The following is a 27,139-nucleotide window of genomic DNA, read 5'->3' on the forward strand; positions in this document are numbered from 1 at the left end:
GCTTGAGTAATTCGCTGGGACCTTCGATTTGGTTATTAAGTGGAAGTCCGAGCTTGAGTAATTCGCTGGCACCAGGTTGGATTTAAAAGAGCTATATAGGGGATCAGCTCCCATATGTTATGATTGATACTACAGGGTGTGTGAGTGCTCCAAATTACCTTTTTGATGTTATGATGTGAAAATGTTGTTGATGTTGCATTTCACTCTACAGGGTGCATTAGTTTAAGATAGTTATAGGGATTATGGTTAAAATTGATATTTTACTCTCTGAGTCAAATGCTCACTCCTGTTCAAAAATTTTTACAGGCCACAGGAGGATATTTTTTTGAGGTTAACCTGCTTTCTCCCTCGCAGGTCAATTATTACTGTTTGTATAAACTTGTTAAATCTTAGAATTTCCGCATGTGTTAGAAATGTTTATTTGATTTGGGTCTGTAAACTAAATTATTATTTTGGGACCTGTAAACTTAATATGCTATGCATGTTTGATGGATTGGATGAGGGAGCTGAGCTCCCATTTATTTTCATATTGATAAGTATGTGGAGGGTGAGCTGAGCTCCCCAAATGACTATATATTGTGTTTACAGGTCGGGTGAGTCAAAAACTCCCCATTGGAAAGTCCATATTATGGTCGGACTCTGTCCGTTTGTTTTCTTGAAATTGGGCCCAAATGGGCCTTAGAGTTGGGTTAATGAACAGTTAGGCTTACTACGGGCCTCGGGGGCTTTAGGCTGGCCCAGGTCCTAGTGCCGGTCCAGCCCATAGGTTGGGTCGTGACATGATGAACAGGGTGTTCAGGCCATTCCTGGACCGTTTTGTCATCGTATTCATAGATGACATTTTGGTATACTGTCGGATCAAGAAAGAACACGTGTGGCATTTAAGGATGGTGTTACAGACTTTGAGAGAGCACCAGCTATATGCCAAATTTTCAAAATGTGAATTTTGGCTAGAAAGCATCTCATTCTTAGGACACGTGGTTTCTAGTGAAGGCATTCAAGTAGATCCCAAGGAAATTGAGGCTGTAACTGATTGGCTTAGGCCTGCAATAGTCACTGAGGTGTGAAGTTTTCTGGGCCTAGCTGGCTACTATAGGCATTTTGTGCAAGATTTTTTCAGGATATCAGCTCCCCTAACTAAGTTAACTCGGAAGAATGTTCCATTCATTTGGACAGATGTTTGTGAGGAGAGTTTCCAGAAGCTTAAGGAGTGTCTAACCACCACCCCTGTGTTGACATTACCGATGAGTGGTGAAGGATATACCGTGTACTCTGATACCTCCAAAGTTGGCTTAGGGTTGTTTTGATGCAGAATGGAAAAGTAGTAGCTTATGCTTCAAGGCAGCTAAAGAGGCATGAGCAGAACTACCCCACCCATGATTTGGAAATGGCGGCTGTAGTCTTTGCACTAAAGATTTGGAGACATTACCTATATGGTGAAGTGTGCGAGATATACACTGACCACAAGAGTTTGAAGTACATCTTCCAACAGAGGGATTTAAATTTAAGACAGAGAAGATGGATGGAGCTTCTAAAGGACTATGATTATACCATCCAGTACCACCTTGAGAAGGCCAATGTAGTAGCAGATGCTTTAAGCAGAAAATCTTCTTGCAGCTTAGCGCACATATAAGCAGAGAAGAGACCGCTGATTCAGGAAATACATGAGTTGATGGATCAAGGTCTGATCTTAGATCTTTCAGATGAGGGGGGTATTGTTGGACCATTTTTTTATAAGACCAGACCTGCGAGATAGAGTCAGAGTTTCCCAGCACAGAGACCAGCAATTGATAAAGATCATAGAAAGAGTACAACAGGGTGAAGCTAGTGAGTTTGGATTTGCCAATGATGGCCCCCTTATGCAAGGTTTCAGGATATGTGTGCCCGATGTGGACAATCTCAGAAATGAAATCATGCGAGAGGCACACTATACACTATACAATGTCCACCTAGGCTCCACTAAGATGTACCATGATGTGAAAGACAGCTACTAGTGGAATGGCATGAAGAGAGACATAGCTGACTTTGTGTCCAAGTGCTTGACTTGTCAGAAGGTGAAGTTTGAACACCAGAGGCTATCAGGGAAGCTGCAAGAGCTCCCTATCCCAGAATGAAAGTGGAAAATGATTACTATGGATTTTGTGACTAGGTTGCCTCGTACCACGTGGGGATATGATTCGATATAGGTAATTGTAGACCGTCTAAATAAATCAACTCATTTCTTGCCTGTGAAGACCACATATTCTGATGCACAGTACGCCCAACTCTATATTTGAGAAATAGTCAGATTGCATGGAGTTCCTGCTTCCATAATATCTGACAGAGGGCTCCAGTTCACTTCTCGATTTTGGAAGAAGTTGCAGGAAGCACTTGGCACACAGTTGAACTTTAGTACCGCTTTCTACCCTCAGACAGATGGGCAATCCAAAAGGGCAATTCAAACGCTGAAAGACATGCTTCGCATGCGTGTTTTTGATTTTGAAGGTCAATTGGATGATCATCTACCTTTGGTGGAGTTTGCCTACAACAACAGTTATCATTCTAGCATAGGGATGGCACCCTATGAGGCATTATATGGCATAAAGTGTAGGTCTCCTCTATGTTGGACAGAAATGGGAGAAGCAAAGGTGCATGATGTAGACCTAGTGCAGTACACTTCAGAGATAGTTCCTTTAATCAGGGAACGAATGAAAACAGCTTTCAGTAGGCAGAAAAGTTATGCAGATCCCAGATGGAGGGATGTAGAGTTTGCAGTAGGCGATTACATATATTCCTGAAGGTTTCTCCGATGAAGGGAGTCATGAGATTTGGAAAGAAGGGCAAGTTGGCACCTCGGTATATTGGACCTTTTGAGGTTACTGATATAGTTGGAGCGGTTGCCTATCGGTTGAAATTACCACCCAACCTTTCTCAAGTTCATCTTGTATTCTACATCTCCATGCTTAGGAAATACATACCTGATCCTTCTCATGTGCTGCAGCCGGATGTAGTAGAGCTGAAAGAAAACTTAACGTTTGAGAAACAACCTGTAGCCATAGTGGACTACCAAGTGAAGCAGGTAAGATCAAAACAGATCCCTATGGTTAAGGTTTTGTGAAGGAGCTAGTTGCTGGAAGAGTGCACCTGGGAGTCAGAGCGGGACATGCATAGCAAGTACCCTTATCTATTCAATGTGTAATTCTGTACTTTATTCTGCCTTGTGTAAAATTCGAAGACGAATTTTCTGTAAGGGGGGAAGAATGTAACACCCCAAATTTTTAAATTTATTATTTTGTGGGTAAATATTAATATTTTATTTTATTTAAATTTTTGGAAAATTATTTGAAATTATTTGGATTTTAGAAATCGGGTTCGATTTTCTGAAAATATAAAACTTTGATGATTTTTAAAAATTAATTTAAAGACCACATGGCAAAACTAAAAATATATTTGGACTCTACGAATTTTTCTGAGTTTTCTAGAATTTTTTCAGAATTTTTGGACCTCGTTTTCTGTTCCAAGGCAGAGTAAAAATTCAAAATTTTGTACCCTGAATCAGACCGGCCGAATCGAACCGGATCGGATCGGACTGGCCTTTTCTTTTCTTCTTCCTTCCTTCCCCACGTGTTCCCGTCCCTCTTCCTCTCTCTCTCATTTTCTCTCTCCTCCCTCCTCCCCATGCTACGTTGTCGCCACCCTAGCCTCCCACCTCGTCGGCGTGACGCCCCAGCTCTTCCCCGCCATCGGCCGACACTCCAGGCGGCCAGAAATGACGCGCGAAGCTCCCCTTTTGCGCCCATGCTGTTTCGGCTTTTCGATCAAAATTCTGCCAATCCGACCACGGTTTAGGCCGGGTCTTGTGTCTAAACTCATCCACACCTCGAGAGCTTTCCATAGACGCCAAGAACACTAAAATCCATCAAGCAATTTGCCTAATTTTTGTTCGAAAAGTTTTAGCCAATTTCAATTTTTGGGCTAGATTTCTCGCAAACCGTGAACCCCACGAGAAAACCGAGAGTACCAGAGCGCTCTACTCGTCGAGAGCTTCGCGGCAATATAAATTTCAAAATTTTTCGATATCATTTTTCGGTGAGTCTCACGAAACTTCATAGTATTTTTTCGAGCACTAAATGAGCTTAGAAAATTTCGTAAAAATTATGTACTAACCCCTGTATTGTGGGCTTCGTGTAGGTACCTTCAATTTGCAGAAATTTGACGGTTGTCCGGGTCTATGAATTTCCGACCAGACAGACAGGCTATCGAAAAAGTTTCGGAATTGGGTCAAGATTTTGGCTACCCCACTGTTGTTAGACGTCCCGAGTGCATTCCAGAGGTCGAAATCGGCATAGGTAAACCCGAACTTTACTTTTTCTTAATTGTCTAGTGCTTAAATTAGATTAAAAATCCATAAAATATTCATGGTAGCTCAGAAAATTATGATTCCTTTTGCATTAGCTTAGTAATGTTGCTAAGGACCGCGGGGCAAAGTTTTAGAATTTTTAGAGCTCATTTGGATAGTTTTTGCAAAAGGATCAATTATAAGGACTAAACTGTAATTTTACATATTGTGACTGATGACTATTTGGATGGGCCCATGAGGGGCTATGTGATGTAATTGAGTTGTTGGTGTATGGTTTGTGGATATAGAAGTGCGTTTTAAACCATTTTGCAGGTTGGGTAGGTCCTAGGTATAGGGAAGACTCTGCCGGATTTTCAACACGACTTAGGACATCTTTGATCTTTTTCTTAATTTGTGTTAAGTCAAATGTATTAATTAATTGTAATAAAATTGTCAGGTGAGCAGGGACAGCCTTCCTCCTCCGCCCAACTGCCATAGTGACTGTGGTTAAGTCTGTGAGTAAAATATTAATTTTAATTCTAATTTCGATATTATTATATGTTCAATTATACTCATGGATCACTTATATGTATGTATCTATGTAGTTAAACTCTAGGCACGTTTTATGTTGCATTCACAACTGTTAAAGTGCCATGGATGTTGTTTGTGGTAATTTGGAGCAGTGTGCGTGCGTTGGTGTGCATGTAGTGTGTTGTTGGATATGGACAGGACGGGTAGACATGGCTTGAGATCTTTTTTGGGATCCGGTTCTTCGGGGTAGACACGGCTTGATTTTTTCCTGGGACCCCGTATTTGGTTTATTAAGCGAAAGTCCGGCTGAGATCTTCGCTGGCAGAGGTTGGATTAAGAGGGCTGTATAGGGGATCAACTCCCATATATGTATTGTTTGACATTATCCGGTGTGTGAGTACTCCAAATTGCCTTTTTGATGTGATTTGTATGAAAGTTATGACGATGTTGCATTTCACTTCACAGGGTGCATTAGCTTTAGATAGCTATAGAGATTATGGTTAAAATTGATATTTTACTCTCTAAGTTGAATGCTCACTCCTGTTCATTATTTTTCCAGGCTACAAGAGGATTATTGTTGTGGTTAACCTGCTTTTCTTCTTCACAGGTCGTCTATTAATGTCTGTAACGTTTGTATAATTTTGTTAACTTCTAGAAATTCTGCATGTGTTAGAAATATTCATTTGATTGGGTCTGTAATATAATTATCATGTTGGACCTGTAAACTTATTAAATGCATGTATGATGGGATTGGGTGAGGGAGCTGAGCTCCCATATAAATTATGACCTTTTGATTATGTGGAGGGTGAGTTGAGCTCCCCAGATGATTATATATATTGTGTTTACAGGTCGGGCGAGTCAAAAACTCCCCATTTTATGGTCCATTTTATGGCCGGACTCTATCTGGTTAAATTCTTGAAGATAGGCCCAAATGGGCCTTAGAGTTGAGTTAATGAATAGTTAGGCTTACTACGGGCTTCGGGGGCTTTAGGCTGACCCAGGTACTAGTGCCGATCCGACCCATAGGTTACATCGTGACATGAACTTTGTCTAGTCATGATTTTCATTCAGCTAATTGAAGTATTAGTTCTAACAAGTCCACAGTGGACATTGCCAAGAAAATATTTTAGTTAAGAACTTGGCCAGCTTTAGAAACAGTCGATTATTATCCTTCCATAACAAAACTAGCTGAGCTCCCACATAAATTATGACCTTTTGATTATGTGGAGGGTGAGTTGAACTCCCCAGATGATTATATATATTGTGTTTACAAGTCGGGCGAGTCAAAAACTCCCTATTTTATGGTCCATTTTATGACCGGACTCTATCTGGTTAAATTCTTGGAGATAGGCTCAAATGGGCCTTAGAGTTGAGTTAATGAATAGTTAGACTTACTACGGGCTTCGGGGGATTTAGGCTGACCCAGGTACTAGTGCCGATCCGATCCATAGGTTACATCGTGACATGAACTTTGTCTAGTCATGATTTCATTCAGCTAATTGAAGTATTAGTTCTAACAAGTCCACAGTGGACATTGCCAAGAAAATATTGTTGATCCGTAGTAATTACAGATAAAATCAGCTATTCAAATAGATGTTTTCTGGTATGGTTGATTTGGAAGATAACCAGCCAGACTCTTTTTCAAGGGGAAGAGAGAATTTCTATCACAACATTGCTGTCTCCAGTCATTATGCCTATTGCAGAGTTCTGGGCTAGATCAGAGCTGTCAACATAATTCAGTTCAATCAGAAAAGAATTCTTGAAGGACGCCACTTCTCCATAAAATGTTGGATGCAAACTAGAGTTATAGCTTGCGCTGTGCGAACCATCATGGCAGAATGTTCTGTGCGCCGCTGGACACCAGAAGAACATGATCAGAGTTAACCACAAATTACCATGGTTTCCAGTTAAGGAGTGACAAAAAAGAATGATGATTGAAGCCTTGACGAGTTTTATCTCTCTGTTAGTTAAAATTCTTTGTTCTATGCTTCCAGCAATGATGATTTGCTTCATAAAAAATAAAGCATCATTTTATTTCCCCCATTTTCCAGAAGCTTAACTGCATGCAATTAAGGAGAAGGTTAGGATAAACAAGGAATATATAAATTGCAAATGCTCAAAATAATACAACGCCACGCTGCAAGAAAATAGTAAAGAGATTCTTACATGAAGTGCAATTAGTCTGTGATTAGCTGCATGGAATGATATAGCATCTGTGACAAGCCAGAATTATGAGGTTCTCTTATCACTTTAACGATTTGTAGTCAGAAAGGGGAAATTTTCTTGCTCATTCACTTCAGCAACTGCAATACTCCATGGTTGACCACAAGGCACAGGAAATTGCTAAATCACATAGCTAGATAAATTTCAACATAATCATGTAGTCTTCCTAACAGGGCATTTCTATTCCACAGTTTGATAATCTACTTTAATCTCCTCAGGCTTTGACAGCATGACTCGCTGAATAGATTTTCTCTTTCTTAGCTTCTTTATCTTATTTTTCCTCCTAAGCTCAACCTCACTCTTAAGCTTTTCCAACTTTTCTTTCCGACCCTCTATGTCAGCTTGAATTGCCTTTTCTCTTTTGTCATCTGATAGTAAAGCCAATTTTGCAAATTTTTTTGGCCTCACGAATCCAAGTTTCTCAGTTATCTCCTTAAAGGCAGGAACAAGGCCACGCCTTATGAAACATCCCTCAATAAGCTGCATCGAGTTTGATTCAGGGAGAGATGGAGCATCTTTCAACTCAAGGTCCAAGCAGAAAGGCGAGTCCTTCAACCACATTCTGAGGGAGTGTGCCTTAGCCACAAGGAGTCCACTTCGTGTTTTGCAGGGAAGAAATGGAGATCCCATCTCCCAAAGGCATGCCTTCAATGTGTTATTAAGTGAAACCATGTTGTATTCAGCAGTCCCAGTTATCAGCACAACTGACTTAGGAGATGCTGGATAACCTTGTAAAGAAGCATCCTACCATAATAGATGCACAAAAATGATTTGAGCTAAAAGCACTCATTATCATTTTCCCAAAGAATAGTAACGTCATGCATTCACAGTGAAATCATTTATATGTGAAATGAGAAACTTATGTAAATAGCATACATGCACACGCACATGCACGGACATAAACTCTTGGGAATGCTTGCATGCACATACACAAACAGATACGAGGTATTAATTGAATATCAGATTGAGTTGGAAATCTGAGCTTCAGAGAGCTAGCCCATTCTTTGATACTTCCACAATTATTGGCCTTTTCCAGTTCTCCTAAAAAAAAAAAAAAAGTTTCTTGGCTTTTTTGGATTCTTCAAATGCATGATAGGGGCGCCCTTCATCTTTGATTTGTATTCTATTTTAGCTTCCAAAGAAAATGGTTTGAAAGAATGGTTACTAGTGTCAGAAGGTACATTTGTATTCCTTTAGCTTCATTTTGATTTGCTCTCAACAATGAAAAAAAAAAATTGAATAGATTGATTTCTATTCTCTTAGATTTTAACGAAACTGGATGACAGGACCAAGGAGGAGAGAGAGAAACAGAGAAGTGGGGAAAAGAGTAGTTGACAAGGATTTAATCCAAAATTAAGAACAACTTTTCTATACATGTCATATACTCCCACCAGTCTGTTAAAAGAATGTCCACTGAGAGACCAAAATGCATATTTTTTGAACAAGGACTTGAGTGTTGAACTGTTGATAGTACTAAACCTTAGGAGGGATTCTAGTAATTATCCCAATTTTCATCATATGACAGAGTTCTATACTCTAGGGCCACTACAATGGTCAAAGCCAAAAAATTTGGAGCATTTTCAGCATTATCAAGATTTATGAAAGTTGAAAGAACTACGATTCACTAACCAGATAAGGATGATGGTCTATAACTTCAAGATGCACAAAATATCAAGAGTCTCAAGTACTGGTAAGTTGGCTGTATATCATAGAACAACCACCAACAATAGTGGCAACAGTAATGACATTTACTATCAGAAATTAGCTCAGTGCTCCACTGCCCCTAACAGAAGTAACATGAATGAATAATATGACTCGTGTAAAAAAGTTTATAAGTGCATAAGAGAACTTGCCTGCATGTGGTCCAGCCATAAAGTAAGACCAACAAGAGCTGCACCACCTGACAACTTTCTAAAATCAGCCCCCCAATCTTGGTCAGCCACCCTGCATCACAAAGACCACAAGGTACAAGCAAGGTAATGCAAAGTGAAAACAAAATTACAAGAGAAATTAATGTCTGATACTTACGTATAATTTGGCATGTAACATAGTATTATATCTTTCAGACACTTTTTTTTGTTTAATTTCATAAAAAAGAGATTCTTTCATCCTTTTCAATCCAGAACTGCCTTATTTTCTTGGTATAAATACAAATAACGCAAAAGAAAGTTTATCTTCACTTTTTAATTTATCAGCACCCACCTGAACACATCATGGCCATAGATGCTCCTCTTGACTGCCAATTGAAAAACCCATGAAGCAGTGGCTCGAAGTTCAAATGCCCACAACAAATCCTCCAAGGCATTAACAAAGTTGAAGGCTGCATTGTCTTCCATGTTTTCAAGCATCTCGAGACATTGATCCACCTCTGAAACTAGCAACTCAGATCTTTGTGTTAGAAGCCTGCAAAAGGATAATCAATGTTAGAAGCCTGCAAAAGGATAATCAATCGGAATATTAAAAAAAAATGTATCTAGGAGATTCTAGCCTCACTTACAGTTAATAGCTAATGACTACCTGATTGGGAGATCAAAGCCAGAATCTCGCAAAGCATTTAAAAGGATAATGGCTTCACGTGTGTGCTGGGACAAACTAGCAGCTCTAATAAAGCATGTCCATATTCTGTGATCTGACTCCAGACCATCTTTCTTCATCTCCATGAGTTTCTGAATTCCAACATTGTAATCCCTATTTCTAAGATAAGCGTCAATAACAGAACTATACGGTAGCGTACTGAGATTTAAACCTGATCCTTTCAAATTAGTGAGCACTTTTTCAGCTTCCTGGGGCTGTCCAGAGCTGCCATAGGACACCATGAGTAAGTGCATTGTGGCAATAGTGGGTTCTACTCCTGCATCCTTCATCATGCTCAACAGCTTTTCAGCTTTGGAGTGATTTCCAGAATTTCTAAATATTTTCATCATAATATGATAAAAAGAGCGATCCAATTTATATCCTTTTGATAGTAACTCTTCAAAAAGTTCCTCTGCTTGCACCACCAATTGCTGCTTACCAAATGCTGCAATCAAACTTTTGTAAGTATCCAATTTGGGCTCCAATCCAACCCTTCTCATTTCGTGCATCAGTGAAAGCCCTTCCTCCGGTCTATGGTCTCTGCAATACATTACAATCAATGTTTTGTAAGTGTCCTCATCTGGTTCAAGTCCATCTTGTTTAATCCGCTGGTAAATTTGAGTTGTCTTCCTAAAATCATCAATTCCAGTGTATAACCTGAGCATGGAATTCCATATTGAAAGATCAGGCCTGAATCCTGCTTCTTCCATCTCAGAAACCATGGCTTCAGCATCTCTTACCCGTCTTCCCCTGCATAACAACCCAATCATTATTCTGTAAAGATGCATGGTGGGAAAATAACCGGCGGCCTTCATTCCATGGTATATTTTTTTCACTTCAAATATATTTCCTGCCCTTGCAAATGCATCAAGCATCAAAAAAATAGAACTTTTGCTGATTTTAAAACCAATATCTTGCAACTCCTGGATTACCACATAAAGCTCTTCCAATCTTCCATCAACAATCAAAGCTTGCAAAAGACCATTAATGGAATCTACAGTTGGGGAAGGACCATCTCTCATCATTGTATTAAAAACAGCCCTGCCTCGCTCATAACAGCCACTTGCTGCATAAGCTTGTATTAAAGCATTCCAGACTTTCCGATCCACAGTCACACATCTTTGTCTAAGATTCCCCACCAGGCTTTCTGCTTTCTGCCACAACTTCAATTTTCCATATGTCTCAATGACAGCAACATCAATAGAGATATTATCAAACGGCATGCCTTCCAATTCTGCCAAGTCAATCATATGATGAGCTGTTTCAGGGAAACCCATTTTACAATACAAGAGCACCATACTTTGGTAGAGAGATTCAGAAGGTTTGACACCACTGAATCTCATGTCAGAAAAAATTTGAGAAGCTTCAGCAGTGAGTTCATTTTCTTCACAGGACTGAATCAAGGACTCATACATGGTACAACTCCCAGAAAACCAGCCAAATTCCCTCATGCTGTTATATTCCTTTAAAGCAGCATCTAACTGCTTAGCCTTGCAAAGTGTAACAATTGAAGCTTCAGTTACAAGTTCGCTGGATCTAGGAGCATGTTCTTTTAAGAATTTAAGCAAGTCAAGTGCTTCAGAGTGTCTCCCAGATGAACTATATGAACTCAAAATGGACAGTAAACTCTCATGGTCAATTTCACAGCACCCACTGATGGCCAGCCTCAGCATTTTTGAGGCAGCATCATAGCATTCACCCTTGACAAGAATAGAAGCAATAGATTGTGGATTCATACCACATAGTTCTTCCATATCTCTAATTACTCTTTCAATATCCTCCACTTTACTTTCTCTTCCAAGATTTCGAAGCATTACCCCATAAACAGTAGGATCTGGAGGGATACCATCGCGAACCATTTGCTTGTACAACATCATTGCCTTCTTTTGCTCATTAAACCTCAAGAAGATATCCAACATAACTGAGTATGCTAGTTGATCGGGTCTAATTCCAGATCTTAGCATGCAATCAAATGTCTCTTCAGCCTCCACTCGTTTCCCAGCCTTGGCATACCCACAAATCAAAGCACTATAAGTCCTTAAAGTAGGTTTAACTCCTGTGTCCAACATCTCTGACATCACACTAGCAGCCTCTGCCATCTTATTTGCCTTCCCAAGTGAATCAATCAAGACAGTATATGTAACTGCATCAGGAGTTCGACCTGAAAACTTCATGTCCCTATAAAGCTTTAATGCTAGATCATGCTGACCTTGCCTTCCATACATGTGGATAATAGTATTATATGTCATCTCATCTTTACTAAACCCTGTATTCACCATTTCCTCACAAACCTCTTTTACCTTATTCACATTCCCTTCTCTTGCATAAGCATACAACAAAGAGTTATATGTCACTGCATCTGGGAAAAACCCTTTCACCTCCAATTCCTTAAAAAGCTGTTCTGCTTTGCCAGACAACCCACATCTTCCATATACGGAAATCATAGCATTGTACGTCCATAGATCAGGTTGACAACGATGAGCCTCCATATAATCAAAAACCTTCATGGCCTCCTTCAAATTTGATTCACGTGAACAAGCACTAATAAGAGTATTGTAAGTGATTGTATCTGGCCTAAGCCCTGACCTCCTCACCTCATTTAAAAGCTCCATGGCCACATTTGGCATCATTGCACCTGCCTTCAATCGAGCATTTATCAAAGTATTGAAACTAACAAGGTCTGGTTCACATCCTCTCTCACGCATCAGATCAAGCAGTTCTTGAACCTTATTGAACCTACCAGTCCTTGCATACACACCCATCATGGCGTTATAGACTTGCACAGTATTACCAACAGAGGGCTCTGCTCTAGTAAATATTTCCACAGCCAAGGCCTCTTGATAAGCCTTTCCCAACACGGCCAAAATAGTGGCAAGCATCCGGGCATTAGGGGAATACCAGTGACGCAAATTCAACCACTCATACACCTCCAATGCCCGGTGCCAGTTCTCCTGGCCTACCCACTTCACAACAAAGCAAAAATCAGTAGGTGTCATCTGCACCTTCCGATCATCCAACACATCAGCCACAAACTGATCCGGCTTCAATTCTAATATCCTATCAGTAAAAAATTTCACCCTTTCCCTCCAATCCTTGGCCCTCTTGAGGGCCAATTTGTTCATTTTCTTAACCCTAGTTCTACTCTTCCTCCCCAATCTTTCCTGGGTCTCATCATCCACTTCCAAAGACTCTGCAGAACCCACATTCCGGGTCCCATCTTCGCCCTCCGATTCGGGCATTTCATCAACAAAATGGGCAGGCGGCGGGGAAGCAACATTAAACCGGGTATGGGGAGAAGGGCAAGTCTCAGAAAGCTTAAGATGGGGCCATCTGACCGATGGTGAAGCTCTGCTATAGCTAAATTTCTGTGGTGTAATACTACTGCTTTCAGAGTTATCTAGTTGCTGTTCATTCATTGAAGCAGTAGAAGTAGTAGAAGGAGAGCGATGTAGAGAGCAAGGAAGAGAGTTGGTGGTTTTGCATACCTTGGAAGGTGATGAGACAAAGGCCAGCACTCCAGTGCAAGCCATGCTCCGCTGAATTTTTCCAGAACTTCGATTTTGATATTAGGCCCTCGCACAGCGGACTGTAGTCTCGTGGATTCCGGATGAGATAATGGTAATACACAAGATTTTTTTTTTTTGGGTAAATTAATATTAGATTTTTTATAAAATGTGAAATATTATTTAATATATTAATTTTTATTTTTTAAAATTTAATTAAAATATTTTTAATTTTATAAAATCAAACTGTTTAATATTTCACACTTGATGATCAAAGCAAAATACCTTTATTAGCCATACAAAACAAGATCATAAAATTAATGATAAATTACTATTAAATGTTTGCATAATATTAAAATTAATGTTTGTATAATATTAAAATTAATTAATTAAATGTTCATTTAATTAAATTTTTAAAAATAAACTTAATAATAATTTACTATTTTTATTAAGAAAATAAGCACGAATTATTATATTTTAATAATTTTTTTTTCTTTGGCAAGAAAATTTTCATAAACAATTTCACAAAAAAAAATCCATAGAAAAGAAAGTAAGATTTTGTAAATATAATTTTTCTATATTTAAAATTAAAATAATTTTTATATATTAAAATTAAGATGATTTTAAAAATACGTTCTTCCACATTAATACTCAATGATGTAATCTTACCCTTGCAGTAAAATACATTCACGTTAGTATTTTAACAAAATAAAATTTTAATTAATAAAAAAATTTTTATATCAATAAAAAAATATTTTTTTACTAAAATATTAGGCTACACTTTAAGTAAAATATTAAAATTTTTAATTAATTAATTTTTATTAAAAATCAAATTCAAAATCCCACAATAATATCATATGAGATTTAATTTTAAATTTTCATAAAATTTTAATAATAGCTTATAGAATGATATTCAAACTAAATATCTTTTTATATAAAATAAAATTTAACAGATAAAATTAATTTAAAGTTCATACTATAATTTAAAGATTAGTGGGATAAGTATGATTAAATTAACATAGTTTTTGGCTTAATTCTATCAAAAGTTTAGAAATTATTTTAAATTTTATTAAATTGAAATTAATTTTAATTATAATAAATTTATAAAATTGAATTCTTAAAATTGAATTGTATTAAAATCATGAATTGAATTTCACAAAATTTTTTGCGTTTTAAATTTCGGAAAATTCTTAATGAGAACCGACCAAACAAGGCGAGGTCTATTTAAAAAGAAGATGAATGGTTAATTTCTTCATACGTGCCTCCGCCGCTTCCTCCGCCTCCGCCTCCACCTCCACCTCCACCTTCACCTTCGCCCCGCGCCCATGCCTACCTCTCTCTCTGTACCATTTCTTATCAGATTGGTTATATCGAAAGAAGAGGAAGAGCTCAGTAGTCCATAATTGCTGCTTCCAAAGGAAGACTTGCTTCTTGTAGAACCCATTTGAGTTGCCTTTTGAAGAAGAGTAGTGGCGGAAATGGGTGCAGCTGGCTTTGATTGCTTGTTTTGATGAATATCGGAGTACAGAGGAGTCCATGAATCCGCCATGTTAGGTCCCTTCTTACCACCTTCTTCTTCCTTTAATCCATGCGGTAGTCCTGGTAATGTTAAATTACCGAAATTGCGTAATCTCATTTAATCTTTTCAGATTGTAGGATTTGTGGGTTGCATTTGTGACAGATTATGTAACAGGGACAAGAAGATGCAGCCCAATTTCTGTCCCACATCACCTTCGTTGCCCTCCCTTCATGGGATGTCTCCTTTCTTTTTGGTTTGCTCAAGTCGCCCCAAAGGCAGCCTATTGCACAAGTACTCTACTAGTCCCTGTAATGTTATGCGAAACAATGATGTGAAGGAGGTTAATGTAATAACAATGAAGAATAATAAATCCATTACTAGGCCAACGAATGAGTCCACAAGTGGAGAAGAACCCTCTACTGAATCATACAACTGCTGCATTTGTGACTGTTGCAAAGTTGGGAATATTGATGAGGCCATGACTCTTCTAGCTCAAATGGAGTCTCTGGGTTGTCGTCCCAATTCCTCATCGTACACTTTTTTGATTGAAGCTCTATTGAATGTTGGCAGGACTTTGGAAGCTGATGCTTTATTTCAAGAGATGTTATGTTTCGGGTTGAAGCCAAGACTAAAATTGTACAACATATTGCTTCGGGGGTTTTTGAAGAAAGGCCTCTTAGGGCTTGCAGACAGGGTTTTAAGGATAATGGAAGAAATGGGTATTTGTAGAAATCAAGAAACTTATGAGATCCTTTTGGATTGCAATGTCAATGCTGGGCGGTTAGGAGATACTTGGTCCTTAATCAATGAAATGAAGCGGAAGGGTTTTCAGCTTAATTCATTTGTCTACAGTAAGGTTATTGGTCTTTATAGAGATAATGGGATGTGGAAGAAAGCTATAGGCATCATTGAAGAGATCAGGGAGATGGGGATTCCACTTGACAAGCATATTTATAACAGCATTATTGATACCTTTGGGAAGTGTGGTAAGCTGGATGAAGCCTTAGAAGTGTTTTCAGATATGCAAGAACAGGGTATAAGGCCTGATATCGTGACTTGGAATTATTTAATCCATTGGCATTGTAAATCTGGAAAGCTCAGTAAAGCTCTTCATTTGTTTGCTAAGATGCAAGAAAAGGGGTTCCATCCTGATCCTAAGATCTTCGTCACCATTATTGGTGGCTTGGCAGAGCAGGGAAAGTGGGACACTATAAAGGAAAACTTTGAGATTATGAAATCATGGGGCCATAATGAAAGCTTGGTCATTTATGCGATCCTTGTTGATATTTACGGGCAATATGGTAAATTTCAGGATGCTGAAGAGTGCATATCTGCTTTAACGTCAGAAGGCATTCAACCTTCTGCTAGCATGTTTTGCGCATTAGCAAATGCTTATGCTCAGCAGGTGCAGTATCAGTTTTGCCTTTTCAGATTCTAGACTATTTTTTCTTTCATTTAGTTTTCTCACATGCAAGCTTATTGGTAGATCTTGTATTCTTGTTGCTCTAATGTTGCAAATTTAAGCTCATAGGACTTTGTGTGTTAGAATTAACAACTGCTCATGCCATGGAAAATTTTGCTTGATTGCCAAATGTTTAAACCTTTATTCCCTTAGATGATTTCACATCAGAAAACTAGATTGCTTGTTAAGATTTACATTTTCAATACTGAACCTAATGCGATGAATCACTTTTTCTTTACTTTTATTAAGTATTGAAATTCAAGTTTTGCATCTGAATTTGCAACTTGAAATACTTTCAAATGAATATAGCTATAAAGTTTGGTGAATTGTTAATCTATTATAAAGGGCTATGTAATGTTGATGCATTTTTTAAATCCTTTATGAAACTGGATATGAGACTAAACTTCAAGCATGAAACTTGTGAAGAAATTTATTAAAACGGCAAAAGCATTGAAAACTAACAATCTACCTTCAAAATCCTAGTTCAGGCCTCACCTTGAAATTTTACAATGGAAGATAGTTACAGTAAATTTGCAATTTAGAGTTTGCCTTGCTACTTTGGAAAGCACATTTCTGTTTTAGAAAACAATTACAGGTACTCCTCTACATTAGTAGCCACATTTTGTTTATGTTGTTCTGTTGGTTTCAAGTTGAGAAATATATATTCCAAATGGGAATTGTGTGATATATTTCCTTAATCGTAGAGTGATGCCTGTTTTACAAGCCTAGAATCAACTCATCTCAACTCAAACAAGTCTTGTTTCCTTTCTCAGCCATCACTAAAATTCACTGCCAACCATTAGGCCATAAAATAAACAGGAACATGATTTCAGGATTTTTCTGATGACAAGTAAATTTTGCTTTGCTTTCAAAAATTCAGTATATCTGTGCAATATTCTGTTTCAGTATAAGCCCTTTTCTCAATGCAGGGTTTATGTGATCAGACAGTGAAGGTGCTTCAGCTTATGGAAGCGGAAGGAATTGAACCAAATCTCATAATGCTGAATGTATTGATCAATGCTTTTGGTGTTGCTGGGAGACATATAGAGGCATTAACTATTTATCAACATATGAAAGAAAATGTAGGCTTCTTATATTGCAATATATATTGTTACTCACAATAAGAATTGTCTTCTTCATTATGTCAATTTTCTGGAAACTGTTAGTTCAGTTTCTGATTATGACATGTGATTCTTTTCTGAAGGGCATTAGTCCTGATGTGGTTACATACAGTACACTTATGAAGGCTTTTATCCGAGCAAGGAAGTTTGATAAGGTGCTCAATATCGTCCAGCTATTCTGATTCATCTTCCTGTATTTTAGCTACATGCTGTACAAAATTAAAACTTCTAATATTCTATTCATCTTTTCTTCCTTCTTAATGTTTTGGGTCCTCCCCCACTATGATTTCTACAGTTGTGATTAAATACTTCTAGTGAGAGCTGTTATGATTTTAATTCATTTGAAATGTTCTAGGTTCCTCAAATATACAATGAAATGGAATCTTCTGGATGCACTCCAGATTGGAAGGCTAGACAGATGTTACAGACTGCACTAATGGTACTTGAACGGAGGCACTGTAAGTCTGATATTTCTGGGGCATATTTATATTTTTCATTTTATTTGCATAATGATTGTAGTCCTGACTCTTGACAGTGTCTGATACTTAACCTTTATTTTTCCAGGAAGCCAGATTGATGGTGCTGAAGCTGAGGTGTTATTTTTTTTTCCTGTCCCTGTCAATCTTATCATTGGCCATCGTATATATCTTGCTTTTGCTTTGTTCATTTTCAGTTATAAGGCCTTCACCTGGCTTTAAATATGTGCCCAACTGAATTCTCTTTGTGTTTACTGATTTGAAACTTCCTGGTGGTCTATGAAGTGGTAGAGAGAAGCAGCCTTCTGAATAGTCATATTGTTGTCAAATATTACATCTAAGGTGGAAACAGAGCATCATGGTTGAAGCATCCTCTGGCTCAGTAATGTCTGCTGCAATCATCTATCCCCAAAATCCCAATTATAGATTTCTGCTCCAAAAGCTTTTTGTACATTCAAATTTCAACTTTAGGCAAGATGCTGAAATCTCCTTACCTCAGTCAAAATAATAGTTCATATCTCCTGTCAAACCCCTTTTTTTTTTTTTTGTTGGGGGTGGGGTGTGGCTGTGGTGAGGAACTGAAATACAGAGCAATTCAGTTTTAGGGAAATAAAAATGTTGGAAAACAAAAATGGAGTATAAAACGGATTGACACTCTTGATCAGGATATTTCTTGGAGATCTATGCAATGGGAAGATACTTCTATGAGTGATATATTTATCCACACTGAGATACAATGAGTTAATATGAGTTAGTAAAAAGATCAACTACATCTATCCTTGCTGCAGATATGCAAGGTTCAGTTGTAAGTTCACTATTGTCTTGCAGGATCCTTGACCTCGTGATCTAGATATAAGTTTTAACCTTTGTGACCTTTAGCTTTTTCCCTGAACTGTGAAATTCAATTGCTTGAATTCTCACACGGTTGCACTTGCGTCCAGGATTGTAACATTTGTACCATTGAAGAAAAATCATTGACAGTAATTTTCGAGACTTCTACAATAATATGGAGGTCTGAACTTTCAAATTCAATTAAGAGTTTATTTGGCATTACTTTTAAAAAAATTATTTTTTTAAATATATTAATTAAAGAGTATTAAAAATAATTTAAAATTAAATTTGATAAATTTTAATTATAAAAATATTAAAATAATAAAATAATTTTTTACAAAATATTTTTTTTAACGACATCAAAAATAATATTTTTATTTGGTTATGTAAGTTTAATGTCAAACAAAGAAGTGCTTCTTTTGCTTGCACTGCAGTGGCAAAAAATTGTATCATAATAGTATTACAGTTCTCTAGCTTTTAAAAAGGGCATTAACCTTCTGGATGGAGTGTGCTTTAACCTGTGTTTCCAGTTTAGGATTCTCCCGTAGTGTGATTCCCCAGGCATCCAGAAGATGTATGTCTGTGCCTCGCTCTTGCTTTCTTTTTCTTTTTTTTAATAAGATTGTTCCTAGATTTTTACTTTAACAAAGTTATTCGTTTTTCATTTGAAGGCATCTGCTTTAAATATGCATATTAGACATGTACAATATTCGTTTTTCTTGTCAAATCGGACGAACCAAATTGAATTGAAATAAAACTGAATCGAAATCAAAATTGGACCACGCCATGCTTAGGTTGGGTAGACATGTGTCCGCTGTCAACTTCGGCTCTCTCTTGCTTACCTACACAGGAGTCTCTTGCTTTGCTGTGAACAGTGAAGTATTTTCCATTCCTATGCCTCCGTTTTGCGTTGGTCCACCCGCTGTCCCCACTCTCCGTTAGGCCAAACAGGGTCGCCACTACATTTCTTATGTTTCCCCTTTTTCTTACTTTTTGGAAGAAAGAAGACAAAATGTATTTCACCAAGCTTAATTTTAGTGATTATGTTCAAAGGAAACAATTTGATAGTGAATTGCGCCTTATCTGCCGTTTCTTTGCTCTCAAGCACCTAACTCCTAGAAACAGGAGCAAATTGGCAGATAAGGTCGTGAATTGTCTCTGTCATCGGCATCACCATCCATTTGAAAGCCACCCACTTTCTGGCAGATATGGTTAATCCGCAATTGGCAATTTCCCTGCTCAACTCATATCATGTGGCAATTTTATACACAATGTTAAAAAATTATCCTACCACGATCTACCCTATTTATTAAATTTTATTTAAGTGAAAATATCATAGATTAATCTATTTCTTCAATTTAAAAATAGTTATCATCCTAATTTTCTTTTCTTTCATTGGAAAGAACTTCAATACCATAGTAATTTTCAATCAAACAAAACAATATGGTAGAAGGATGGAGGATAGGAACCACAAAAACCCATTGCAATAAAGAGACCCATTATGAAGAATTTGGAATCAAATCTTTAATTAACAATTAGCCGTTTGGTTAAACAGCCACCTCTGATGTGTCAAAGAGCCAGACATTTTTTTTTACAGTGTAGACTATTTTTCTCTTTTTTTTTTTTTTTTTTGTCTTTTCTTGAAATACTTTAGACTTGGTTAGGAGGAAGTAATACCTAACAACCAGTAGGCAAACAGCCCCTTTCCGTCCATTAGCTTGTTTATCAACAATCAACATAAGCTAAAATAGTTAAATCACACCTACCACAAGAGGTAGATACAATTATATAGAAAGGATGACAGGCTTAGGGTGGGGAGAGCCAGGGGGGGCCAACATCACATCTCACAAACTAATCAAGTATTTTATAGCATAATACTGTGCATACATAATCCCCAACCATCCGTACATCAAGGTCACCAGATGATATGCAAGTTCGCATATATAGCTACTTCCACACCAGTAATCACCATACCGTACTAACAGTTTATATTATCAACATTAATAAGCTGGTACTATTTCACAGCATTTATTCATGCATGGATTAGGGCGCACAATTATGCTTGATATATGTAGTCTCAAGCGTGGTGGTTCGGCTTCTCCAAGTCCTCAAGACTAGTGGGGCGGAACCAGGCCTTTTCCTCCAAAACTGAGCTCTGACCACCGTTAGCAGATGCGGTTGAGAAGCCACTCTCTCGGCCTGACGCCGAATGTGCGTCGGTGGCAGGCCCAAAGACACCGGTTTGTGGATGTGGTGCCCAATATTTGTTGGACTGGGGTTGAATCACATCGTCTGGAACCACACTTGGCTGAACCTGATCATCAAGGTTCTTGTCGTATACGGATGTGTGTGCTGCCCTCCTGCAATCAAATTCATCACGATCATCAGTTCTGTCACGTCATTACGTGATAACAAAGAGTTGGGGTGAGTTAGTGCAACACAGTTCACAAGCTCAAAAAAAAATTTTGAAAAATAATAAAGCAGCCCGCATGTAAGGGATAAGTGACCTAACCCCACAACCTACTGTAGTATGTATAGGAATAAAATTTTTTCAATAATCAATAGTTAAAACAAAATAAGCCTTCAAGCCTTTTACCCCTTAATCTTTTGTAAAGCTCCCCAATTAATTAAGAACCCTTAGGACTCGTCAAACTAGATTTACATCGAAAAATTCGCAAACTATCTTGAACTGAAAAAAATAGGACTCGTCACCTTTTATTTTTTCATTTCTTTGGACTGGGGCATTATGATTTAGGAATACACGCAACAAGCACTGGCAACACCTTTGTCGTTATCTACTAATGATACATAAAGGCCCACCATGTTTTACTAGTAATCTTCGCCTCTAAAAAGTTCATTATGTTTAACTAAGACATAATTATCTTCTAAACACACCACGTGAGAGTGACACGGATGGATGTGTACTGCAATATTTACAAGTGCTCACCAGTAAGATGAAGGTCATGTGACCCACATCTGACTCGCCAGATAAAGATTAGCAACCGACCATCTTTCCTTTTTTCAGGCTTATAAAATGGTATTGATAACATAAAAGTCACGATAAAAATTTGATGTGAACATTATTCTAAAAAAAATTGATTTGAATATCGAGAAACCAAGCCGTTGAAGTTATTTATGTCATCCTCAGGTTTTGACACGTAGCAACGTTTAGCTATAGATTTTATCTCAAGGAAGGGTGATATCTTTGTGTAGGTCCGCTGAACATGACATTCACTAATAATGTAATTTTCACTCCAACTCTAAACCTGAAAGGTGATGGCCACCGTAGGTGGAGGCTCATCCAAACACAAGTATATATCGTCAAGGATAATTGCACTTATACATATTTTTTAGCTTAAACACGCAAATACTTCCATAATATATAAACAAAAAAAATAACAACTAAAGCACTCAAATAAATACTCTTTTACCAACCAGTAACCACAAGCACAAGTTTTATCATACTCGACGATCAACACCCTCCCCCGGCAAAACAAAAAAGGTCAACTGTTCCCTTTCAAGTTTCAAGGCTCCACCCAACCTAAGGTCCACTTACGCTGACGTAACTTGCCCATCTACTCACGTAATAATTCCAGTGCACGCATGACAAGCTATGACCAGTGAGGCCCCAAATCAAATTATTTTTTATAAATGGCAGTGGTTATACTCCACAATCAGAATAAAGAATAAGCGAGGAAAATAAGTACGGAAAATATGGATAAATTTTAATAATTTTTTTTTAAATTTATATAAGTGTAATATTATAATTTTTTAATTTTAAAATTTTTAAATTTTATACAGTAAAATTTATCTTACTTTTAATTACTAATTTTTCAATTAAAAATTAATGTGAATAGCTTTTACATGACACTTAATCAATATTTCTCTTTTCTTTCTTATGTAAATTATAAAATTATTTTCTTTATATATAAGAAATTATTATGTCTATAGAGAGAAAAAAAATTTTAATTTACACATGACTTGAGAGGAAAAAAAGAAATACATGTTGAAACGATTCAGATAAGCGTCTAACTGAAAAACTAGTAATTAAAAGTTAGAGAAATTTTACTGTGTAAAATTTAAAAATTGATAAAATTTTATATTACATTTTTAAAATAAGAGATTGTAATGCTATAATTAAATAAATTCAGAGACAATTATCAAAATTTATTCTGAAAAATACCTTAACGAATAAAATATCAACTTTTTTTTTTTATCTATTTCAAGTCTGACTCCATTACACATTTTGCTTTTGTCTTGAGAAAAAATGAAACATAACTTCAAATGACTATTGAATCACACTAAGCTACAAAATAAGGTGGCACAAAAAAAAAAAAAAAAAAAAAAAAACAGAGAATGATCAAATTCCTACATGATCTACCTTCTGAATTTGCACCAGACACTATCACAGGAACAGTTGAAGCTTTTTTACCAAGGAAAACTTTACAAAGCCATCTTTTTAACAAAAAAGTCCTCCATTTTCTAGTTTACAAGTGTTATAGTACAATTAATCAATTGCCACCCTAAACAAGAACCATCTCCACAATTAATCAAGGATTATAATAAGTTTTGGACATGTTGGGCAAAATAATATCCATGCGATCATCTATTTCAATACTTCTAATTTGAGGTTTTATTTGACCAACTCCTTTTTTTTTTTTAGTCTTTTTATGGATTAACCAGATATAACTCGCTTATATTCACTGTAGCTAGTTGCCACCAATAAGCTATACTGCCAACGACAGCTCACCTAAAAGTCCAGTCTCTCCTGAATTATCAAAATCAAAACCCAGAAAACAATTTCCCACGAAACAAACTAAATTATCTGTCAAGAAATTAATAATATAATCAAAACCTAATTACGAAAGTACCCCTCCAGAGAATTGTCTCCTACGTAAAGTTTTCTGCGTGTCATTATCCTTACGAGCAACGCACCACCGGTACGGCCAAAATATCCCTTCGTACGAAAATACTTTTTTAAAGCCAACGATATTTGCTATGGAGCTTTTTTTTTAAATAATAATATTTTATGAAAATGAAGAAATGAAATGAAGCTAGAAAAATCAAATCAAATCAAATCCAAGCTTAGAATGTATGGAAGAAAGATTGAGGGAAAAAAAGAGCATAATTTTCTATTATTATCGCCAAAAAAATTAATAAAATCATCATAGAAGAAAATCTTTCATTATGCATTATTATTTTTTTTATTTTCTGGAAATTATATATATTTCAACGATCGAGGAAAGATCATAGAATCGTTAACTTCGTTTTGCGGATTGGACAAGTCTCAACTCAGACCACAATTAAGCAACAACACCAAATTAAAAACACAAAGCAATCAATAATTCAGTATCCTATTCTTCATTAACTACAAAACTCTCACACACAATTTCACTCCAAGCATCAAAAACAAAAGCAAGAAAAAGGAAGAATAGTAAACCTGGCCACAGTGAAGGCAGAAGCAGAGCGGGGTGATGAGTAGTTAGCAGTCCAGATCTGGGTGACAACTCGCTTTCCCAAGCTGGCGATCCCTTGAGTACTCTTCGAATTGGCGGCCATACAAATTCACCTTTCTTCAGAGAGAAACTAAAAAGATCAGAAGCAGAAGCTTAACAGAGTAGTAGTAGCAGCTGTAGCAGGTGGCTTCTAACTCTTGAGGAATCGTCCCTCTATATAGAAAGAATGTGACAGCTGACAGGCGTAGGTAGAGAGAGAAAATTTTATTAATTCCTTGTCTGTCCTTCTACGCTCCCAACTGCCTCTCTTTCCGCTTCCCACTCCTACACCCTTCTTCGTTTACCCGTCGTCATTATCCTAACGATTGACCTTCCCCTTTACCTGACAGAATATCCTCCTTTTTCGGCTTTGTTCAGTGCGAATTGTCACGGAATATTCTTCTTTCGTTTGAGTTAACGGTGCGAGACGCTGGGCAATGCAAAGGACCGGTCATAACTCATAAAATGGGCATGATTAATGCAAAATGACCATTTTGTCCGTTTAGACTCCATTATTTTTTAAAGAAAAAATTGATTATTAGTATCTAATTTTCCTATTAAATTAAAAAAAAAAAGGAAATTATGCTGGACGACGGACAAGAACTTGCCTGCGCAATGCAAATAAACTATATAATAAAAGCGGTTCATACGACAAGCAAAAAAATTAAATTTGACTAATGAGAGATGTAGCGCACGTGGACCATCCACGTGTAAATGATAGGACAGTGGTGGGTCCGGAAGAGTTGAAAGAGAAGCTTTTCCGGCGAAAATAACGCGGGGAAAAACTATTTCGTGCGTGAAGTGAAGATTCGGTTGGAAGCCAACGATTTTAATACATGAGAATGAGTGCTTTTAATTGAATTGAAGGATTTTTTTTATAATTTTAATTAGAGTTTGATTAATTTTTAATTTAATTCGATTTAAATATTTTTTTCAAAGGTTAAAATTTATTATTTAAATAATATTAATAAGAGTTTAAAAATTATAACATAATAATTATCTTTTATTAATTTTTTTAAATAAAAAATATTTACTTTTTATTTTATATTAATGTAATGTAAAAAAGATAATTGCTCTTTTTTTTATCAATTAGGGTTCTATTGAAAAATATAATGTAATTATTTATTATAACTACACTAATTCAATGTGAAAGAATTTTTCCTTAAAAATCACTTTGAGAGAAAATCTTGTCTCGATAAATAAAAGCTAACTCAAAAAATGAGAGATAGCAAAAAAAAAAAATAATAATTGCTTAACAATAAAAAAAAAAATAAGTGTAGCAAATCCCTAAATGGTGAGATGGGATGACAAGGGTTTTTTATTTCTTAACCAGTGGTCTTGAGTTTAAGTTTTGAGTATGAAATACTTTTAAAACTTGGAAGGGAGTACTTTATCTCCTTTGTGAGCCTGTCTGGCATGAATTCAAATCAGTCAGACCAGTGAATTTCGGATATTGAATGGTTTCTACTGAAAAAAAATATGCGCAGCAAAATATTCATTAGTTAAAATATACTATCTATGGTGTTGTTATTGTAACAGGTGTTAAGAAAAGTATTTATTTTAATATTAGTTGAATTTCTATTATATGCACGAATAATTATAAAAATTTATATTATTAAAATATTTATTTGATACTTTAATGAAAATATATTATTAAAACTAAATAGAAAAAGAAATTAGACATAAAAGATATAGATATTTTTATTTTTTATTAAATTAGAAATATATATTTTTATTAGGTATTTTATTATTCCTCCATTTACTTTGAAATATTTAAAGAATATATGCTTGTTTTTTTTTCCTACCATATTTTAAGTTTTATCTTATATTTTATTTTTTTTATTAGGAGAAAATATAAAAAAAAAAAGTATCTTTTGGTTATACAGATTTTCACTTTAAGGTTCGTGATTTACTTTATGACAAAGTGATACCCTGAGGTTCGCATCGTTAGCAAAAGATATATTTCTGTCTAATCTCTGTTAAATCTCAGTTGACGTAGACCAAATGAACTGACATTGTAACACCCCTAATTTTTAAATTTATTATTTTTGGGTAAATATTAATATTTTATTTTATTTGAATTTTAGGAAATTATTTGAAATTTTTCGGATTTTAGAAATCGGATTTAATTTTCCGAAAATATAAACTTTGATGATTTTTAAAAATTAATTTAAAGACCTTGTGGCAAAATTAAAAATATATTTGGAGTCTACGCATTTTTCTGAGTTTTCTGAAATTTTTTCGAAATTTTTGGACCTTATTTTCGATCCCAAATTAAGTTAATCAGGATCTTTTCTGTTTATTTATTTCATGTTCAATCTTATTACTCTTATCTGTGATCTCTTCATGTAATTATTTAAATTTAAAGTGTATTACTGATATCTGTGCCCAAGTAACTTATAATAAACATAAAGACTTGATACACAGGAGTATACTAGTTAAACATCTGTATGTCTAACACGTATACATCTGTCCTGTCAGGCACAAGGCCAGCGGGCAGATATAAAGTCATAAATAAAATCAGGCACAATAACTAACGGGCAGGCATAAAGCCAATAAAATAACCATCTTAGACATATATTGTCTATCAATGATTATTCCTGTGGGTAGTACTGCAACCTGTAGTCCTTAATTGGTGTACCAATCGATCCATGCTATGTAAATAAGTCTATGTATACTTTGGACAAATTAGTATTATTAATTACTTATGATCTGATCATTTCACGTCATGCACTATTGGTGCTTTATAGCAGTTTCATGTCAATTTAGAGTGAGAAAATAGGTTCTCCATTTATTTTCATGTAACTTATACATTTAACAATTCATATAGGTAATTTACATGTCATGTATCAAATAATATCTTGAACCTTTCTTTAGGTCCAGATTTGGTGTCTTATCTTCTCTTAGTAAATTAGCCAAGATGTGGCCACTGTTTGGCTACACTTCCTTCATGAAAGTTGTCTCTCTATGTCTTATCTTTGTTTTCATTTTAGAATCATGTCATTTGGAGTTTTACAACTCAAGTTATGATTAAATAACCAAAACTGGTTCCTTAACTCAGTCAAGTTCCAGAACCAGGCAGATTC

General features: G+C 36.2%; 3 protein-coding genes across 5 annotated transcripts; 1 reads left to right on the forward strand and 2 right to left on the reverse strand.

Moving 5' to 3' along the window:
• Nucleotides 1–7,077: 7,077 nt before the first annotated feature.
• Nucleotides 7,078–13,270, reverse strand: LOC131169169 (pentatricopeptide repeat-containing protein At3g18110, chloroplastic-like). Its single transcript, XM_058146523.1, has 4 exons — nt 9,590–13,270; nt 9,275–9,475; nt 8,926–9,016; nt 7,078–7,816 (listed from the first exon to the last, which is right to left on the reverse strand). The coding sequence occupies exons 1-4, from the start codon at nt 13,174–13,176 to the stop codon at nt 7,253–7,255; spliced, it is 4,443 nt and encodes a 1,480-aa protein (XP_058002506.1). The 5' UTR covers nt 13,177–13,270; the 3' UTR covers nt 7,078–7,252.
• A 1,077-nt stretch (nt 13,271–14,347) lies between these two features.
• On the forward strand, nt 14,348–18,247 carry LOC110667691 (pentatricopeptide repeat-containing protein CRP1, chloroplastic). 3 transcript variants are annotated; one of them, XM_058146525.1, is made up of 6 exons: nt 14,348–14,751; nt 14,843–16,073; nt 17,060–17,212; nt 17,335–17,406; nt 17,607–17,709; nt 17,816–18,247. In XM_058146525.1, coding segments are annotated over exons 2-6 (1,551 nt in total). In that variant the 5' UTR covers nt 14,348–14,751; nt 14,843–14,852; the 3' UTR covers nt 17,818–18,247. The 3 variants fall into 3 exon arrangements, with proteins under 3 accessions (XP_058002508.1, XP_058002509.1, XP_058002507.1); XM_058146526.1 differs by having other exon boundaries at nt 14,348–14,703; XM_058146524.1 differs by having other exon boundaries at nt 14,351–16,073.
• A 2,153-nt stretch (nt 18,248–20,400) lies between these two features.
• LOC110667693 (late embryogenesis abundant protein At5g17165) lies at nt 20,401–24,224 on the reverse strand. Its single transcript, XM_021828617.2, has 2 exons — nt 23,999–24,224; nt 20,401–20,918 (listed from the first exon to the last, which is right to left on the reverse strand). The coding sequence occupies exons 1-2, from the start codon at nt 24,115–24,117 to the stop codon at nt 20,636–20,638; spliced, it is 402 nt and encodes a 133-aa protein (XP_021684309.2). The 5' UTR covers nt 24,118–24,224; the 3' UTR covers nt 20,401–20,635.
• Between the last annotated feature and the right edge of the window lie 2,915 nt (nt 24,225–27,139).

This window comes from Hevea brasiliensis, chromosome 5, assembly GCF_030052815.1.
Source record: "Hevea brasiliensis isolate MT/VB/25A 57/8 chromosome 5, ASM3005281v1, whole genome shotgun sequence".
Taxonomy (NCBI): Eukaryota; Viridiplantae; Streptophyta; class Magnoliopsida; order Malpighiales; family Euphorbiaceae; genus Hevea; species Hevea brasiliensis.

Bases quoted from the DNA above. Each gene is read 5' to 3' on its own strand.
- LOC131169169 (XM_058146523.1), bottom strand. From the start codon at position 13,176: ATGGCTTGCACTGGAGTGCTGGCCTTTGTCTCATCACCTTCCAAGGTA. The intron at 9,017-9,274 runs GTGGGTGCTGAT...TTTGTGATGCAG, and splicing joins TATGGCCATGATGTGTTCAG to GGTGGCTGACCAAGATTGGG. The intron at 7,817-8,925 runs GCAAGTTCTCTT...CTATTATGGTAG, and splicing joins TATGGCTGGACCACATGCAG to GATGCTTCTTTACAAGGTTA.
- LOC110667691 (XM_058146525.1), top strand. From the start codon at position 14,853: ATGCAGCCCAATTTCTGTCCCACATCACCTTCGTTGCCCTCCCTTCAT. The intron at 16,074-17,059 runs GTGCAGTATCAG...TTCTCAATGCAG, and splicing joins CAAATGCTTATGCTCAGCAG to GGTTTATGTGATCAGACAGT. The intron at 17,407-17,606 runs GTGCTCAATATC...GAAATGTTCTAG, and splicing joins GAGCAAGGAAGTTTGATAAG to GTTCCTCAAATATACAATGA.
- LOC110667693 (XM_021828617.2), bottom strand. From the start codon at position 24,117: ATGGCCGCCAATTCGAAGAGTACTCAAGGGATCGCCAGCTTGGGAAAG. The intron at 20,919-23,998 runs GTTTACTATTCT...ATTTGATTGCAG, and splicing joins TCTGCCTTCACTGTGGCCAG to GAGGGCAGCACACACATCCG.